The sequence below is a fragment of the Jaculus jaculus genome, chromosome 4 (genome assembly GCF_020740685.1).
Source record: "Jaculus jaculus isolate mJacJac1 chromosome 4, mJacJac1.mat.Y.cur, whole genome shotgun sequence".
Classification (NCBI taxonomy): domain Eukaryota; kingdom Metazoa; phylum Chordata; class Mammalia; order Rodentia; family Dipodidae; genus Jaculus; species Jaculus jaculus.
The window spans coordinates 60,065,940-60,085,395 of NC_059105.1; the positions used below are offsets into that span (position 1 = coordinate 60,065,940).

Below are 19,456 nucleotides of genomic sequence, written 5' to 3' on the forward strand. Positions count from 1 at the left end.
CTTATCATCAGGGAGTGATTCCCAAGTGAGTTAGCTAGCGGGTCTCAAAGCAGCAGTGAAAGTTCTTTTCTGTCACCAGGCCATGCCCTAGTTGGGCAGCTTTCTCTGAGCATGCAGAGGTTTCTCGTGTGTTCACAATGCTGCCACAAAACCTTCCCCCATTCCCTGAATGTCTATCTTGGAGTTTCACCCTAGATGCTGCACTTCTCTGAATCTGGTCCCTGACTTTTTGGTTCAGCAACAGCTCTGGGCTGTTTTGCATTCATTTCCATGCATTCTGGTCTGGAAATTATCCCCTGTTAGTGTCACGTATCATCTGTTTCCCTTCTCTGGGTGGTCACTGTGCTGGGCTACCTGCACATAGACCTTTTTCTAGTCTGCTTTTAAGTAAATCCAGCCCCTGCTTCTTGCCCAGACTTTCCAATTTTTGATGCCTCATCTCGAGAGGTAGAATGGAGGTCACATGAAAGGTTATCCTGTTTGCTGTAATCAAACATGCGCATTCACATGTTTTCAATAAAATTTTAAAAAAGTTTATTAAAACACACAATACCCCCACCACCCACCATGGCCTCCTCCCATTACCCTCCACCAAGCTCTTTCCCACTACTACCTCTTCAATACTGATGTCTTTTTCTTTTCCTCCATCATCCATAACTACCTGCTCTAGGACTCAGTCTTCTGTAAATAGTGACCAGCCAATGTGAGGTCGAACGTGACCACTTTATGTCAAGGAAATATTGTTCCAAATCACTCCTCCCCATCTTTTGGTTCTTACATTCTTTTTGGCCCCTCTTCAACCACAGTCCCTGAGCTATTGGAGAGTGTGATAAAAAGGTCTCACTCGGGCTGGAGAGATGGCTTAGCGGTTAAGCGCTTGCCTGTGAAGCCTAAGGACCCCGGTTCGAGGCTCGGTTCCCCAGGTCCCACTTTAGCCAGATGCACAAGGGGGCGCACGCGTCTGGAGTTCGTTTGCAGAGGCTGGAAGCCCTGGCGCGCCCATTCTCTCTCTCTCCCTCTACCTGTCTTTCTCCCTGTGTCTGTCGCTCTCAAAATAAATAAATAAAAAAAAAATTAAAAAAAAAAAAAGGTCTCACTCTGTGCTGAACACTCACTCCACTGTCACTTCTTCTCAGCACTTTGATGAGTTTGATTCTCCCCAGCAGTTACCACCATCTGAAAAGTGAGACTTCTCTATTCAAAAGTAAGAACAACACTAACATATATGCCTAAACACAAGTATTTAAAGGGCAATTTGGTGGGCATAATATATCCATGTAGTCTTACCTACAGTAGAAACTTCACCCACTATGGTTTGTGACTTCCAACCCCAGGCTTTTGACTAGGTTTTCAATATCAGCTATATTTTTCCTCCCATGGAGTGAGTCTCAAATTGAGTAACAGAGAAGTTGATTACCCCATAACAGGCATGCCACTATTTCACTAGTGGGTGACTCTGGGAACAGTATTTATACCTCTGCAGGGCACTTCCTTTCAAACTCTTTTTACTCAATGTTTATGTATTTTTTTAAATTTATTTATTTGAGAGTGAGAGAGAGAGAGAAGCAGAGGGAGGGATAAAGAATGGGCCCACCAGGGCCTCCAGACACCACAAACAAACTCCAGATGCATGTGCTACATTGTGTATCTGGCTTACGTGGGTACTAGGAAATTGAACCTAGATTCTTTGGCTTTGCAGGCAAACATCTTAACTCTTAAGCCCTCTCCTCAGCCCAACTTATATGTACTTTTAATTAGCTGACAAAGAAGTAGACTTTCCATATGGCTTATTCATAATATCTTTAGTTTATTCCAAGGTATTTTATTATTTTGAGGCAATTGTGAATGGGATTGTTGCCTCAGCATGTTTGTTATTGGAATAAAGAAGACCACTGATTTATATGTGTTGATTTTGGTATCCTGCTACTTTGCTGAAAGTGCTAATGAGCTATACCAATTTTCAGGTAGAATATTATGATCTCTTATGTATGATATCACATCATCTTCAAATAAAGATTATTTGACTTCTTTTCCTATTTTTATTCTCTTTATTTATGTCTCTTATCTTATTGCCATAAATAAGACATCCAGTATTAAGTTGCATAAGAGTGGAGAAAAGTGGACACTCTTATCTTGTTCCCAATTTTAGTGCACATTCTTTATGGTTTCCCCCCATCTCGTAAAATACTGGCAATAGGTTTATCATATATAGCCTTTATTATGCTGAGATGTATTCCTTTTATTCTCACTTTCTTTGAGATTTATGAAGGGATGTTGGATTTTGTCAAATGTCTTTTCTGTATATATTGAGATAATCATGTGGTTTTTGTCCTTGAGTCCATTTATGTGGTATATTATATTTATTGATTTGCATATATTGAAATGTTTCTCCATCTCTTAAATAAAGCCCAGTTGATCAAGGCAGATGATCTCTTTGATGTTTTCATGTATTCTGTTTGTAAGTATTTCCTTGAGCATTTCTGCATCTATGTTCATGGGGGAGACTGGTTATAATTCTCCTTTGTGTGTCTTTACCATGGTAATACTGGGTTCATAAAAGGAATTTTGTAGTATTATATCCTTTTCTATTTTATGGAATAACTTGTGAAGCATTGGTACTAGTTCTTCTTTGAAGGTCTGGTAAAATTTCCCAGTGAATCTATCTGGCCCTGGACTATTGTTTTTTAGTTGTGAGAATTGTTATGACTTCTCTATTTCATTGTTTATAAATAGTTCTGTATAAATAGTTGATATCATCTCTGTATGTCTCATATATCTAGAAATTCATCCATTTCTTTTATATTTTTCAATTTAGTGGAGTATATATTTTAAGATACATTCTTACGATTTTCTGACTTTCATGGTATCTGTGGTAATAGTTCTTTTTTCATCTTTAATTTTATTATTTGGGTATACTGTTTCTTTTAATTAGTTTTGGTAAGGGTTTATTGATCTTATTCATTCTTTCAAAGATCTATGCTATATTTTCAATATTCAAAATTAAAATTCAACTTAAATATTTGAGAGAAATGCTTATTTCATACACATTCTTCCTCCCTCTTCTAGTAATCAGTGTGCATTGTTTATATTTTCATTTACTTAGCTAGTCTCACTCTTGTATCTCCTTTGCTCTTTCTCATCTTAATATTTGGATATACACTATAGGGATTGTCCCATTGATGCAAGATAGAACTCTTAGCAAGATTAACTTCAACCCAAGTCCATATCAACTTTGAGCAAAGAGTTGAAAAACTTAGACACAAAGGGTGAAATATTAAGGCTTTATTTTAAGAAGGGATATAGATGTAAGAGGACCAAAGTAACACTTCCTATTTGAGGTGCTGGGAGAGGACTTGAGCAAGGTGCTTCATGGTAACCCAATTTAGGCTTCTTTTACCTTGAAAATGTACATTTAATAAGGATGTGTCTCATTGTCAGGCATAGGGGCACAGCAGAGGACTTGGCTGGTAGTGGGTACATAGCGAAGGTCTGCAGGCTTAGAAAGAGCCCATTATCCTGCAAAGGGGTAGAACTGCAGGTTTGGAGAAAGGCCCAAAGCCTTTCAAGGTCAAGGGAAAAACTTTTAAAGGTCAGTGGTCAGAACATGGGTTCAGGTGGCCACTTTCTAGTGTGAGCAGGATAGGTTGGCATTTATGTTCTTGGGCCTCTTTCCCCAACTGCCTATCTACAAAAAGCCATTTGACTGCTATTATCTCATTATCAGTCTATAATTTAGAAGGCAGACTGGGTCTTTTTAAAAAATGCTATAATTGTGTTAGAGAGATGGTTTAACAGTTAAGGCACTTGCCTACAAAGCCTAAGGATCCAAGTTTAATTCCCCAGTACCCTAGTAAGCCAGATGTACAAGGTGGTACATGTGTCTGGAGTTCTTTTGCAGTGGCTAGAGGCTCTAGAGCACCCATTCTCTTTCTCTGTTTTTGCCTCTTTCTCTCTCTCAAATAAATAAAAAATAAAATATTTTTTAAAAAGCAATAATTAAGACCATTACAGGAAATTTGAATTAATGGTTAGGTAAATACACAATCTGCTTGTGTCAACATCTTAGAAATAGAAAATGTCACAGTAACTCCCAAGTATCGGTTGCCCTGAGATGTCATGATTTTACAAATCAATGTTGCTTCCATTTTGTTGGTGTCAGTGAAGGCAAGGTAAAACTGTTTCTTGGCAAAGGACACATTAGATTCAGCGGCTACATGCAGAATGGAAATCCATTAAATTGAAATAGAAATGCATTAGAATCCCAGTTGCAAGCTAGAGCCCAGCGCAGTAACTGACCTCATTCCCCTGCTCTCCACCTGGGACTCGGCTGCCAGTTCCTCTTCTGTCTGTCTGGTTAAGTACCTGAAGGAAGGAAGCAGACATTTCCTAGGAAGGAACTTGCAAGCGGCAGCCTCTGCTGGAGTGAAGATGGAGTTTAGAATGGTGGCAATACGGATCCACATTCATTTGAACAGATCACAGCACTTATTATCAAACATCAACGGTGAATTCTTAGAATTCTGCCAGCCATACAGCCAGGACACAAATACCAAGGTTACAGTCATGAGACTTGTGCAAACTGGCATGTATCAGAAACTTAAGACTTCATGTTAAAGGAGCTTAATTGCTTGCAATTTGATAGTAAAACAATGTGACTTTTATGTTAAATTTCTCAAAATCTGTTTCCTCCTCAGTAAAAGGGAGATGTACACCCCATAGTACATGCCCAGTGCACCTGTGCTGGTTTGATTCAGGTGTCTCCCATAAACTTAGGTGTTCAGAATGCTAGGTCCCCAGCTAATGGAGATGTGGGAATTAATGCCTCCTGGAGGTGGTATATTGTTGCGGGCAGGCTTTTGGGTGTTATAGCCAATTTCTCCAAGCCAGTGTTTAGCATACTTTCCTGCTGCTATGGTCCACCTGATGTTGGTCAGGGGGTGATGTCCACCCTCTGCTCATTCCATCATTTTCCCTGCAATCATGGAGCTTCCCCCTCAAGCCTGTAAACAAAAGTAAACCTTTTTTTCCCACAAGCTGCTCTTGGTTGGATGATTTCTACCAGCAATGTGAACCTGACTGCAACAGTGCCCATACTCAATCTCTCTCTTTCTCTCTTTGCCATTGTCTCATTCCCAAACAAATAAAAAAATTTTAAAAGAACACCAGATAAAGTACTCAATAAATAAATACATCACTATTTTTATGTTCTATACAAACAGCTTTAAAAACAAAATACTATGAGCCATGTGGTTGTTTCAAATGGTTACATGAGTGAGTTGCACCAAATTTTTTTGTATCCATTTTAACTGGAAGGCTATGATTGAAATGAAAAAGACAAAAATTTGTCTAAAGGTAAAAAAAGACATAATTTAGTATTGCAATATTGGCAATGAGATCTCAGAGGTCCTATAGTTTGGTTTATTTTTTCTGTTGGCAATAAGAAATAAGACCTCAGAAGTTCACAGTTATTTGAGGTAAAACATTCTTGATAAGTTTGAGGTATTCGTTCTTGTTGTTCTGTAAACAGTAACTTGTTAGGAATGGACACAGTTTTCCTATCTTGGGATCACATGCATTTGAAGTTCAAGCAGCCTCACAGTAAAAGTGGTAATGTGCCCCCTTCCTTGCTTTGTCTATGATTGGCTTAAAATTCAGTGGTGATTTGGAGCCATTGTTTTATAGTTATAATCTTTCAGAGTACAATATCGTTCATCTGAGCAAAGCATATTTTAATATTGAAAACATGTTGGTGCATTTCTTTTTACATAGTTATGATCTTAGCTATAATAGAATTTGATAATGGACCAACTCAAAATCATATAGAAGGCCCTTGCCCTCCTCATCTCTTCCCAGCCTTGATTATCATCATTCATGACCAAAGGTGGCCAGATATCATGTAGAAGTCTATAAATTTTAAACAACAGGAAGCTGAGGTGTCTAAACAAGCAAAGTCTGAAACCTCGTGGCCAAATAGAAGGGATTGCCATTGTTTTCTCTCAGCGCTGCTGTCTCTTCACAGGTCACACATGTAAAACCCCAACAGGCCAAGGTTACTTTATGCAGTATTCCTTTGCTCTTCCCATAGCTAATCTTTTAAAAAAGATTTAATTTTTTCCCTCCATTTTGTAATCTTAATTTAGAAATTATAAGTAAACTTATATTAGCTCAATTTTTATTCCATGTAAAAGATAACACCATTTTTCATTCTATCATATGATGAAAGATTTAAACTTTTTAAATGATTTTATTGATTTATTTATTTGCAAGGAGAGAGAGAGGAGACAGACAGAGAGAATGGGCGTGCCAGGGCCTGTAGCCACTACAAATGAACTCCAGATACATGCACCTCTTTGTGCATCTGGTGTACATGGGTACTGGGGAATTGAACCTGGGAAGTGACTTAACCATGAAGCCATCTCTCCAGCCTGAGAGATTTAAACTTTTAAGTTGTACCATACTGAATATTTTGACTTGGAATAGCTTTAAGAATTATCTATTTTGCCACAATGCTTATAAATTTCTTAACATAAATTTTTCCTGTTACATATTTATCAGAGAATTAAGAAAAAAAAAACATGACTTAATTAGAGTTTTACTTTCTCTACCCAAAATTTTTATATACTTTGGTTTCACTGCTTCCCTTCATTCTTCAATGGATGGTAATGAAATTATGATAGAACCTAATCTGCTTGTTCCAAAATTATTTTTAATGTTTTATATATCCCAAGCACCTAAGGCCACCAGTAATGCGCCTGTCTTCAAGTACTGTGCCTGTTCTCATGCTGTTTCTGTTTTGGTGGGAAGAGAGAGAACCAATAAGTCAATCTAATAAGTGTGATGCTCCTACACATCAGTGCATCCTGTATGTAACCACAGGGAAGGAATGGCATTAGGCACCCACAAGAGGCAAGGAAGGACTCACTAAAAGGAGAGCCTCCCAGGCAAGTACCGGAAGGAGAAACATAGGGCTGTAACAGAAAGTGTGGCTGGAGGAGAGTCAGCTAGTGGAAAGAGCACAAGGTAAGACCAGTTAGGTGGAGCTTACACTGTGTAGAAAGGCTCATTGTATTTGCAGGTCAGCTTGGGACCTCAAAGGCACTCAGACCTGGCTGGGAATCATACAAACATGCTTGCATCTAGCAAAGAAGCTTCACATCAAGTGTGCGTGCTTCAGGCAGAGGGCCGCTCTGGGGACCGAGAGTGTCAAGGACCCTTCCTCAAAGGAGAAAGGTTCTCTAAGATTCTGGGACCAGGACAGGCTTAGTGAAGAGGAGGGGACTATGAAAGTTTCAGGGTTCCATTGTTGAATCTGATGGGGAGTAGTCTGCATCCTCAGGCCATGGTGAACAGAATCAACCCTTATAATGTGATACTTCATTTGAACACCTTTGCACTTCTCATGTCTGCATCTTGGCTTCCCTTCTCATTCTGAGCCATTTGAGGCAATTCTTAAGTTGTTTTACTCCTGACAGCATCATCTCAGCCATGCTATGATGCTGCTTGGAAAGTTGAAACCATCCAGGAAAACTCTTTTACCTCCCTTGTCCTGATATTTGCAGTCTAGGTAACTGGGTTTGAAGTGTTATGACACGAAAGGAAAGCTGACATCCTATGGAACTATTAAGATAAAAGCAATCCCAACTCTCCAACAAAAAGACCAAAAAGAAAAAAAAAGCTAAATTTTTTATCTAACAGATTCATTTAGGATTGTATTTGATGATTTGCACCAAACATTTAGGAACTTTAAAACAGGTGGTATCAATGGAGTTTGATGGTGTGTTCAGATGGTAAATGTCAGATGCTGAAATTTAGGAAATTACAGAGTTGAATCCTTATGACAGTGTCAACTCAGCTACTTTCCAAATATTTTCATTCTTTATTTAGAGGTAAATGTCATCATTGCAGTGAGGGCCTGTGAAAATTGTTAATTTTTTTAAATCATTCTGAAATTCTTAATATGGAATGGGCCAAAAGTCCACACTTTTCATTAAATTCAGTTCTATCATGCTCTCGCAAAATATCTCCAAGTTGGTCACTGGAATGTGAACTTATTCCCTTGTGATAGATGATGTGACATAGCAAAAGTCCCAGGACGGGGACAAATCTGGAAGCATAGGGTCTTTGGGTTGAGTTGAAAGGGTCAGAATCACTGCCCTGGATGACTGAGGAGTTCTCTAAGGGAATTTTGGAAGAAGGGAACAGAGGGACAATAGAAACAGGGAGGTGAGTTGACATACTCCTGAATAAGATGCCCATCACGATTCGATTCAGAGTAACATTAGCCTGAAAAGCTGTCTAAGTGTTCCCCACAGTAGGGAAATGGTCAGTCACTTTCAGGGCAAGTGTATCTCAAAGCATTCTAAACACATCTGAAGAGAAGTTTCTGAAGAACAGGTAACAACGGAGAGCATCTGCACATACGGTGTGTAGGTGAAGACAGAACCCAAATTGCATCTATGGTATAATATTGTGCATTTTGTTGTAGGAGGGGCTGTAAAAAGAAAACTGGCTGGAAGGAAATAAGCTAAAATAAAGCTTCACCATTTCCAAGTTATCTTAAATAAGTGCATTTATCTGTCTTAAGCACTTGCTATGCCATTTTTATCTGGATATTTCATAAATTGTAAGAATTTTTCAGCAATTATCTCTCTAAATATTGCTTTTCTACAGTTCAAGTTTTCCTCTTCTTTGCCTCATACTAGAAGACCATGAAAGTCTGTCTGTCTTTCTGATGTTACCATATTTTCCATTTCTGTTGTTCTTTGCATTATATTCTCAATGAATCCCTCAGACTAATTTTCTCTTTTGTTAATTTTCCTTTCGTTTTATTTGTTGGTTTGTATTCTGAGTCTTAGTAGCTCTCTTACTTTCATTTCTAAGACATAAATTTTTCTGATCCAATTTTGTTTTATTTCCAAGCTTCTTTGTTTCCGAGTTTCTTGCTTTCATCATGGGTGTCGGTCTCTCCTTTATCTCTGATGTATTCATCTTCACATCATCATTTTCAGATTGCTTTCCTTATTTTCATTTCAGATGAAGCACCTTCCTCTGTTGGTGCCTGAGGGTCTTCGCATTGCTTTTCCTCATTAGTCTCGGACACTGACTTGAAGTACAACAGTTTATTCCATGCTGCTGGCTTGCTCTGATCCTCACTGCCCTGGTTGCTCTTTCCTTTCTGCCAGCTTTCAGTGACTTGCCTGGGTCTCCAGTGCCACCAGTATAAATTTAGTCTTCTGGGTGTGATCGAGACCACATAAGCTCCCTTGAAGGTGTAGTCAGGGAACATGGAAGGCAGTTGGGGCAATTCCTGACTGCCCAGTTACGTTTGAGTCCAAGACTTCAATAGCAGTAGGCTGTGGTACTTTTCTATGTCCTTTCACAAGGGGAAGAATCCCATGTTCATAACTAGTTGCAGAGAGACTCACAGCTATGCCATCTTTGTCTCGGGACACCTATGCTGTTCCCTGTGGAGTCATAGGAATGGCATTTTTGTCTACTTATACATGCACATGAAGTAGAACCCAGGAGTCCCATGGCCTCAGCTCCACTTACTGCTTCATTTCAGTTTCTGCATTGTTATGGATCTATAAAAGAAGTGTGTGTGTGTGTGTGTGTGTGTGTGTGTGTGTGTGCGCGCACACACATTACTTCCCTGGGAGATAGAGAGCATCAAAATATGGAACAAATCAGAAAAAAGTATAAAAATATATGCATTTTATGCTTACAGTAGCCTTTTCAAAATAGGGTTGCAAATTAAGCAGAGAAGCACACGTTCTCTCCAAGAAGACAACTTAGACAAGTGAGGACTCTGGACAGATCTCTGGAAATGAAGCAGCAAGATGAAGATAAGGAAGATTTCTTGTTTTGGGGGATAATTTGCCTATAAACAAAAAGGAAAATCTGGTCAGCTGATCCCTTTTGATGAGACAGAGTAAGCTGTCAAGGGCTCACCATCTGGTTCAGCTCCTAATCCAGATGGGCTGCCAATAGTAATTTATGAAAGGGTAGAAATCAACTTGCCATTCTCTAGAGTGAATCATCAAAGCACATTAACTCTGGGAGTTGCTTGCTTCTCCCAGCCCCAGCTTGCCACAGATGCAAAGACAGGGCAAGTGCTTCTCTGCAGTAAATAGAACAGTTGAACCAGTTTTATTCTCAAACCAACACTCAATATGTCTTTGCTTTTTGAAAAAAAAAATCATTTTTCTTTCCTTTTTTTAAAACTTTTTTTCTCCCTTGGGTTTTTTTTTTATTTGTTTCTCTGTTTGTTTATTTTTATTTATTTATTTTTTTTGAGAGTGACAGACAGAGAGAGAAAGAGGCAGAGAGAGAGAATGGGCACGCCAGGGCTTCCAGCCACTGCAAATGAACTCCAGACACATGCGCCCCCTTGTACATCTGGCTAATGTGGGTTCTGGGGAATAGAGCCTTGAACCAGGGTCCTTAGGCTTCATGGGCAAGTGCTTAACCACTAAGCCATTTCTCCAGCCCTCATTTTTCTTTCTTATACCTTCCCCTCAATTGGCTCAATGAATAAAGGAGCAAGATGGAGCTTCTAACAAAGGCCTGAAGAAGCTGTCACTGGGTATCTGTGATACTGCAAAAGCCAAAGTCAACATCAGGAATAAGCTGACATACCTTATGCTCACACTGCTGACAGGCACCAATAAATCCATTTTTACAACGAAAGCCCGAAGGTCAATCAATACTTCCGATGCAAACCACAGAGCCACAGATCATTAGCGACTAGTGGCTCCTCTCTCCCCGTCAGCCACACAGAAGCCACTTGAGAAAAGACAGACTAACAGGACACCAATGTGCTTCAACCAGTTTCCTTTTAGGCACCATTAGCCCTTGCCTCATTATTAATTTAATATGATTGCAAAGTGGTAATATTCATTCCTACACAGAACAATGGAATGCTGGTCATTTATTTTCAAGTCCTTTAAGAACAGCTGGGAAACTGAGAAGTCATACCTTTACTTTGATCGAGCCACTTGATGTTCAGGCACTGTAGAGATGGCTGATGTGCGTGTGTCAGAATACTCAAAATAAGAGTCAGGAATCCGCATATAAGAAGTGGAACTAATGGAATCTGGTTGTAATCTCCAGGATATGTGGTGGTTTGAATGTGAAATGTCCCCCATCCCCTCACATGTTTGTGATGAAGCCTCATACTCCGTCCCCAGCTGGTGGAGACTTTGGGAGGTGGAGCCTTGCTGGTGGGGTGTGTCACTTGAGCAAGCCTTGGGGCATTATATCCAAAACCCCCTAGCTACAGCTAACTCATTCTTACTGCTACCTTCCAGTTGCTGTGGCAAGAAATGATACCCAGTCTCTGTTCCGCCATGCTTTCCCCACTGTGATGAACACTTCCCTCAAAGTTGTAAGCCTCAAATAAACCTTTTCCTCCCACTGGCTGCATTTGGTCAGGTGCATTGCCCCAGTGTGGTAGTTTGAGTGTCTGTCCCCCATAGGCTCAAGGGTTTTATGAAAGCCTGTAGCTTGTGTCTCTTGTCCATCACTGGGGGCAGGTCCTGGGGTCTAGCCCGAAGATGTGTTTAGGGATGGATCTGATTTCCAGCCCAAAGGTGTGCTGAGAGGCTTGAGCTCCAGGGGACCCCATTTGCTTCCTCTTTGTGCTTGCTGCTTTTGGTTTTGGTTTTGCTGGCTGATTCTCTCTGGGAGGATGTGTGGAAGCAGCTTCTTCTGCCGTGGATGGAACTCCCCCACCTTGGATCTGTAAACTGAATTGAACTCTGTCCATAAACTTGTGTCTGGTTTGGATGTTTATCCCAGCAACTGAAGCTGTCTACAACTCCCAGCAACAAGAAGGTAACTGCAACAGGCCTTCACGAGGAAAGGAAGAGCTGGGCACCCAACCAGGTGGCGATGATCTGGTCGAGATAATAGGGAGAGGAAAACAGAATGAATAGGATAAGCAGCATGACTGGGGACTTCCCACCCAAGAAAGGTCTATCCTCAAATAAAAGTAGAGGGGAAGAGGCGGGCAGTAGTTCACAGCAGAACAAAGGGATTCCGCCTGTACTCCTAGGGCTTAAAATAGAATGGGAAGTGTCTGTTGAACCAAACTACACAAGCTAAGATTGCTTGAGGCCTAGAGGGTAGCATAGTGGTGCACTGCTTGCTGAGATTGCTTGGACCTAATTAGAAATGCTAAAGAGGGCTGGAGAGATGGGTTAGCGGTTAAGTGCTTGCCTGTGAAGCCTAAGGACCCCTAATTGACCCCTGCTCAATTCCCCAGGACCCACTTTAGCCAGATGCACAAGGGGGTGCACACATCTGGAGTTCCTTTGCAATGGCTGGAAGCCCTGGCGTGCCCATTCTCTCCCCCCCCTTCTCTCTCTCTTTTTCTCTCTCTCTCCTCTCTCTGTCTGCCTCTTTCTCTCTCTGTCACTCAAATAAATAAATAAAAATCTTTAAAAAAAAAAAGAAATGCTAAAGAAAGGTCTCTTTATAGTCTAAAACCACCTGTAAGTGGCCAAGAGTGTACAGTCATTATCATTTACCATTACAAATAACATTTTAACATATTAAATGTACATTTTCTCAGTCCTTAAATGCATTTCTTCTCGCTTAAATATTGATCTAATGTTATTTTATTTAATTTTTATTTTATTTTATTTTATATTGTTTAATTTTTTTTGTTCATTTTTTTATTTATTTATTTGAGAGCGACAGACATAGAGAGAAAGACAGATAGAGGGAGAGAGAGAGAGAATGGGCGCGCCAGGGCCTCCAGCCACTGCAAACGAACTCCAGACACGTGTGCCCCTTGTGCATCTGGCTAACGTGGGACCTGGGGAATCGAGCCTTGAACTGGGGTCCTTAGGCTTCACAGGCAAGCGCTTAACCGCTAAGCCATCTCTCCAGCCCTTACTTAATTTTTAAATTACCTCCATCTCCTGTCACTTAGAGGGCTGCAAGAACTATGAGTGGGTTAGCCTAACCTCCTTTTCCCCTAAAGCATTTATGATGATACAGTACCTGATAAGGAACAAATTACCACAAAAAAATCTCATAAGTGACTGAAGAACAAAAGAAGAAAGAGAGATATACTATTTGTTTGGTTGTGATTAATCTAAATTAAAATCTTAGGTTTCTAAAAAGTGATGTTTTAACAGAAAGAATACTTGATTAGTCTTTCCTATTTTGTGTCTTCAAGACACACACCCTCTGAACAAGGTCCCGTGTCCCTCTAGTGGCCACTTTTCAGACTACAAGCAGACATTGTATTACCTAGACAAGGGAAAAAGAGCCTGCCAGCTAGATCAATCTTATTTGTGTAACAGGCAGCAGCATTCAACAAAAGAAACATAGTCCAGAGGGGTAAAAAATCCCACCTCTACCCTGTGTCAGGTGCCACAGACTCAGAAAAATTAGAAGAAGGTAGTAAAAAGAGTGGATTTTCTGAGATGAGGCAAACAGGTTCACAGCCCGGCTTACCATTCCATAACTGGACAAGTTAGTCGGTCTCTCTGTCCCCATTCTGCTCATCCTCAAAATGGGAATAGTGACTATCTATAGCAGGCTTCTAGAAGAGACACTACTTAGAACCAGTATGGTGCCTTGTCACAGTACGAACTCAATAATTATTTTTACTAGTTGTGATGATGGTACCTAATTAAAATTAAACCAATATTAGCTCTATCTCCTTAAATATTCTGAAAATTTTAAATTAATCATTAACTTTAAACATATTAAACATAAGAAGTAGATGTAGTTGGTATTAATGTGTGCTAACTTTAAACTAACTCTTTGCTACTCACATGTTGTGGGTTTCTAAGGTAAATTATCTCACCTCTGGGGTTCAATCTCATTAGCTAAAAATTGACAGTATTGACACCATTTTTATACTTTACAATCTATTTTATATATTCTATGATGTACTCAACATGATGGCATGTTTTTGTACAATTTTCTAAAATAAGAGTTATGAAGTTTATATATGAAGTCATTAAAATACATTTTAAAAAATGGAATCCATGTTTCCCATGGCATGATAAAATGGGTGACATAATTCCAGAGGAGAGAGAACTATCTGGGACTTGAATTTTAAAAGAGAGGCTCTGGTGTTGCTTGAGCTAGAAAGCTTTCATTAACACAAAATGGCATGGAAATAGAAAAGTTAGGAGGGAACAGGGATGCCAGGGCAAGTTTGAGCCATCATGGCTGGAAATATGGAAATGCCCCAAAGCTGGTCACAAATGCTATTCTTTGGAGTATAAAACAAGGAGAAGCACAAAGAAGAATAGAAGGACTTTTCCCTACTTCATTGCTGACACCACTTCCTCCAGGGAAAAACCTATTTGAAACATGTATGTGTCTCCCAACCACCTCCTTAGGGTCCTGGAGGCCCTCTTCTATGGTTAGCAGCAGTGAGCTGGCTACACTGGGCGCCATGGACTTGGTGTGTGGTGGGTACGTGGCAGCCCAGAAGTGGAAGTGAACGTCCTTCATATTGGTTGATACAGTTGGATTTTTGAAATTCTACTTTGATTTTTCTAAGTTTTACTCAACAATTCCAAATTGTGGTGGCATTTTTCTCTTCCTTATGTGTTTGGCAATTTTCTTCTACAGCTTTGTCCTCTATACTTTCTTCCCGTGTCACCACTTAATCACTCTATCATTCTCATTCCAGATGTCCATATTCTGCAGGAAATTTGGCACACATTGCTGATATAACAACTGAACTTTAAAATGCATTTTTAGCACCTTCGTCTAGATCCTAGTCAAGATAACTAGCATTACCCGTGTATGTTTTTATACAGTGTGTGGCTTTAGTATGAGAATTAACCTCCTGATGTTTTTATTTTATTTTTAACTACGTCAGAGTATTAAAAAGCAAACTTAATTGTTCTAAGTGTGACATATGTGAAGCATTATATTCCAGGACCACAATTTCTCAGAGTGGCTTCATAATTCCTCACAATTATACCCATCTGGGACCCCAGAGGTACCTACAGGACACACCTGTGTCTCACCTTCTCATTGTCATTCCAGTGAGATTACTTCACCTCTCAGTCACTTGAGCTCTTGCCTTCATTTTATGACTAATTGAATTCATTTTTGCAGAGTCATAAATTACTTATTTGAGGTAAAGGTATTGAAATTTGTACCTCATTCCAAGATCTTTTTTGAACTCTGGGTAATTAAATTTAAGAGTTATCATGTTAATCTTTATTGGTATTTGAAGGAAATGAGTGATGGGAAATTAAAGACTTTAATTCTAAAATGGCAGGCCAGGTTCTCTCTTAGGGATAGGTTGAACATTTTAAAAGTGTTTGCTCTGTCAACAAGATTCCTCCATTGTCTTGCTCTGTGAGCATTCTCAGTTTAGGACTGCCTATGAAACCGTTAAGATTGTTTGTTCTAGTACAACTACAGCCCAACTCAGTTTGCTCCTTGCCAGACATGCCATCTTAGGTACCTCCATATCATGTTTCTTTTCCTTGCAAGGTCACCACAGGTTAAAATGTGATAATGTGAGGCTCCTTTTCTTTCTCTGGAAAGTCTATTTGATACCTAACTGCTGAGGATCACTTGGTTTTCATCTCATGAATACAGCCTTGAGCATTCATAATCATTGAGAACAAAATATATAAACACTTTACCCTATTGGGTTAGTGCATGCTTTATTAATTGGCTGATCCACATTTCTATTCAAAGAGCATCTTTAGATAAATGAAGCTTTAAAATAATACCCTCAGGAGAGCTTGGCAAACATACTGTGCCTTTTGCCATAAGGTTCTGAAAATATCTTACCAACATATTAAAAAGTAAACCTTTAGAAAAGGGGATTAGACTTGTTGCAGAGACTATAATTCATCCTTCCCCTGGGGACTGTCTGCCTGGAAACAAAGGAACACACTTTGCCTCCCCTCCTGCTGAAGCAGGATGATAACTGCATACCTTCTACCATCCCAAAGCAGCTAACTTTCTCAGACTCATCAAGCACATAAAAAACGTGCATGTTTTCAAACGCCCCATGTTGCTAGGGCTTTTATATCAAGGTCAAATGAATGAATAACTGGCTTATTCCTTTCAGCTCTCGGGTGGCAGGCGTCCATGAAATGCTAGGATGCATTCAGAGACGAGTGGACCATCTGACTGAGCAGTGTTCAGCGCACAAGGAATTCGCTCTCAAGAAGCAGCAGAGGGCAGCCTCCGTGGCAGGTTACCTGAGGAAGGTAGTTTCCTGAGACGAAATGTAAAGTCCTCAGTTGGTAATCGTGGGCGGTATGTGAACCATGGTACATGAGCATAGCTGGGTGTGCCTCCTTAGATTCCTCCTCTATTCCACATGAGGTCCAATAATGGGACACAGAGCTGTAATTCACTATTGCTCATCCAGCAACTCCTGTCCCAGGTTACCAAAACAAAACAACAACAAAAGAAAATCTAACATAGTTTGCCACCTCAGGCCTGAATATCTACACACAAAGATAGCCCTGGCTTCCCACAACCAGACACGCATTGGAACAGGGTCCTTGATTTGCCTATCTGTGGGCATGATTTCGATATATACAAGTTTCCATTATTATAACACCATAAATCAGGGGGATACTGCACAAGCACACAGATAGACATCAAAAGCACTGTTTTTATTTGTTTCTGGGAAGACTCACCATCATAATTTAGTGAAGCAGATCAATGCGAGAGGTACTGTCATCTGCATAAGAGCAGACATAGGGAAATCCTGTCTGTAGAGAGATGAGGTAGCTCAGTGTGGAAGAATTTTCTTTCCTGTCCAATGGCAGTAATTGTAATGAACTTCAGAGATTGGTTTCTCGAGTTTTCAATAATGTTTTCATTCAATGCGGTGGAGTTACATGTTTAAACTTGTTTGAGTAGAATTAGTAGACTTCAGAGGAGAGGACATTTAATGATAATTCACTGTTTAAATTGCTTCCCTGTCTTTTATTGATTCAGAAACTTGGGAATTTGATCTTTGTTCTGTTGCCTGACTCCAGGGGGCTTCCAAATGTGGAGGCAACTGTGGTGTTGCATTCCCTACAGCTTTAGACTCAAACTAATTTCGTGGTGGTGGAAAACACAGCAAGAACTTAAACAGCTGTTGATACTTATCTTAATGCCAACTCATAGTCAGTGTGACCCTGGAGAGTATGAGGTCTACAGAGAGAGGGAAGGGAGAGGAAGGAACTGGAATGGAAGAGAGCCCATATCCATTGGTTCTTGTGTACCAAGTATCAAATCACCATTCTCCCACTTCAATAATGAAATGACTGAAGTAGATCCTTGTGTTTCACTGACTCATGAACAGGCTCAGTGCTTTTTTACTTTCAGGACAGGCTTGGGTGCTTTTTCAGACCTAAATAGAGCAGTCCATGGGGTGAACTAACACCCCCACTCTGGGTCTTCTTTTGAAGTGTGTCTATAGATTAATCCTATTCAACTTTCAGATGCATTCATCCCTCCTGATGCATTGTTAGCAAGTGCATCACCATCTTCCATAGGTAATGTAGACAGTAAACTTTGCAAGGATATAGATGATGGCTTGAAGTCATTGCTAGTAATAAAAGAAATATGTTCAGGCTGGAGAGATGGCTTAGTGGTTTAGGTGCTTGCCTGTGAAGCCTCAGGACCCATGTTCAACTCTCTAGGTCCCACACAAGCCAGATGCGCAATTGTGAGGCAAGTGCAAGATAACACACACCCACTAGGTGGCACAAACTCTAGAGTTCAATTTTAGTGGCTGAGGCCCTGGCCAGCCAATTCACTTTCTTCCTCTCTCTGTCTCTCACATGCTCTTGAAAAAAAAAAAATAAGTATGTTCATAGGTTACTAGTATTACTCCATATGAAGATCAACAGTATCAAGATGTAAAATTATGGACTGGAAAGATGGCTTGACAGTTAAGGCACTTGCCTGTGAAGACAAAGGACCCATGTTCGACTTTCCGGATTCTATGTGAGCCAGATGCACAAGGGTGTGCACGTGTACAAGGTCACACATGTACACAAGATGAAGCATGCATCTGGAGTTCGATTACAGTGGCTGGAGACCCTGATATGCCAATTCTCTTTCTCTCTCTTTCCCTCTCTCTCTCTTGCATAAAAAGGTCAGTTTGTAGGGCTTGCCTCAAAAGAAAAATAATATAAAATTTTGAAATATTAAAAATAGTTTTTGATGAAAATTAATAAACATACACATTGAGTATTAATGGGAATATATAAAACAATTATTTTCCTTATATATGCACTTATATGCATAAATATATATATCAAGACTAATATTTTATTCATTCTAAAGGTGGAGATGTCAATTCAGAATATCATTCCGGTACTTTCTAACACACTGGATGTTGGTTCCAGCCTTTCTGAATCAGAGAAGATTTTGAATAAATATCTAGAACTAGATATCCAAGCTAAGGTAAATAAAATAAGAATTATTACTATGCTCATAGTTTTATAAATATTATTTCAAAAACATTCCAAAGCTATAAAACTTAATCCTAGTTGCCTTGAAGGTGAGCATTTTAAATTAACACAAAGCAAATAACTTAAAACATTCTTTTGTGTGTCGAAATTATATGTATGCACCCTTTTATGAGAACATTTGCTGTCACTGAAGCTCAGCATTACAGTCTGGCTTTAGGCGCTGATTTGGCTTCTTTTCTTTGCTGAGGTGTTGCAACTCCTCTTGGGAGTGCCAGACTAGGCAAGGAAAAATACTTCCTAAAATTATTTGTGATTTTCTGTAAGACTAAGTCACAAAAGAGAATGACCAGAAGCAACAGGCATTATGACATTATTACAAGCTTTCAGAAAGCAAATAAACACATGATGTTGCTTGCACAGCTGCTGTTCAGACTTGGGTGTACATCACCACAACCCAATATCTTGTCCAGCTTTCTCCTGTCTTCTTTCCAGGGAGCTTGGCTCGGCGGGTTCTGCTAGGGCTTCTGAGCCTGCACTAAGTTCCTGTCTGCCCCGGGAGCGCTTGGGAAGGTGAGACCTCCCTTAGCTCAGCCCGGTCAGCAGGAAAAGCCAGTCCTCCAGCTTTCCATGGAAGAAACTCTTCACAGACACTGTCACCACTGGAAACGTGGACACACCACTTTTCTTTCTTTCTTTAAAAAAAAAATACTTATATTTTACCATTCTTCAGTTTATATAATAAAAATAATAAATAGTAAAACACATAATAAGATAATAGCATACTAATGAGTTGGTAAAATGCTTGGTTCACAAGCATGAGGATTTGAATTCAATCTCCAGACCCTATGTAAGAATGCTGGGTGGAGTGCCACGCACCTCGGACCCCGCTGCTGGGGATGAGAAAGGAAGGACCCCCGGGGCTCACTGGTCAGCCAGTCTAGCCTAATCGGTAAGTTCTAGGCACAAAGAGTAGACAAGGCTTTTGTTTCTTCCAGCCTTAGCAGCAGCAGCAGCACCAGTAGCCAGGGGGCAGC

General features: G+C 40.0%; 1 protein-coding gene across 1 annotated transcript in view; it reads left to right on the forward strand.

Annotated features, from left to right (window-relative positions):
* Ccdc141 (coiled-coil domain containing 141) overlaps positions 1–19,456 on the forward strand; it is a 197,855-nt gene that overhangs the window by 123,232 nt on the left and 55,167 nt on the right. The window contains exons 9-10 of the mRNA XM_004660290.2: positions 16,070–16,211; positions 18,295–18,414. Of these exons, the coding sequence (XP_004660347.2) occupies positions 16,070–16,211; positions 18,295–18,414 (262 nt within the window). The remainder of the gene's footprint in view (positions 1–16,069; positions 16,212–18,294; positions 18,415–19,456) is intronic.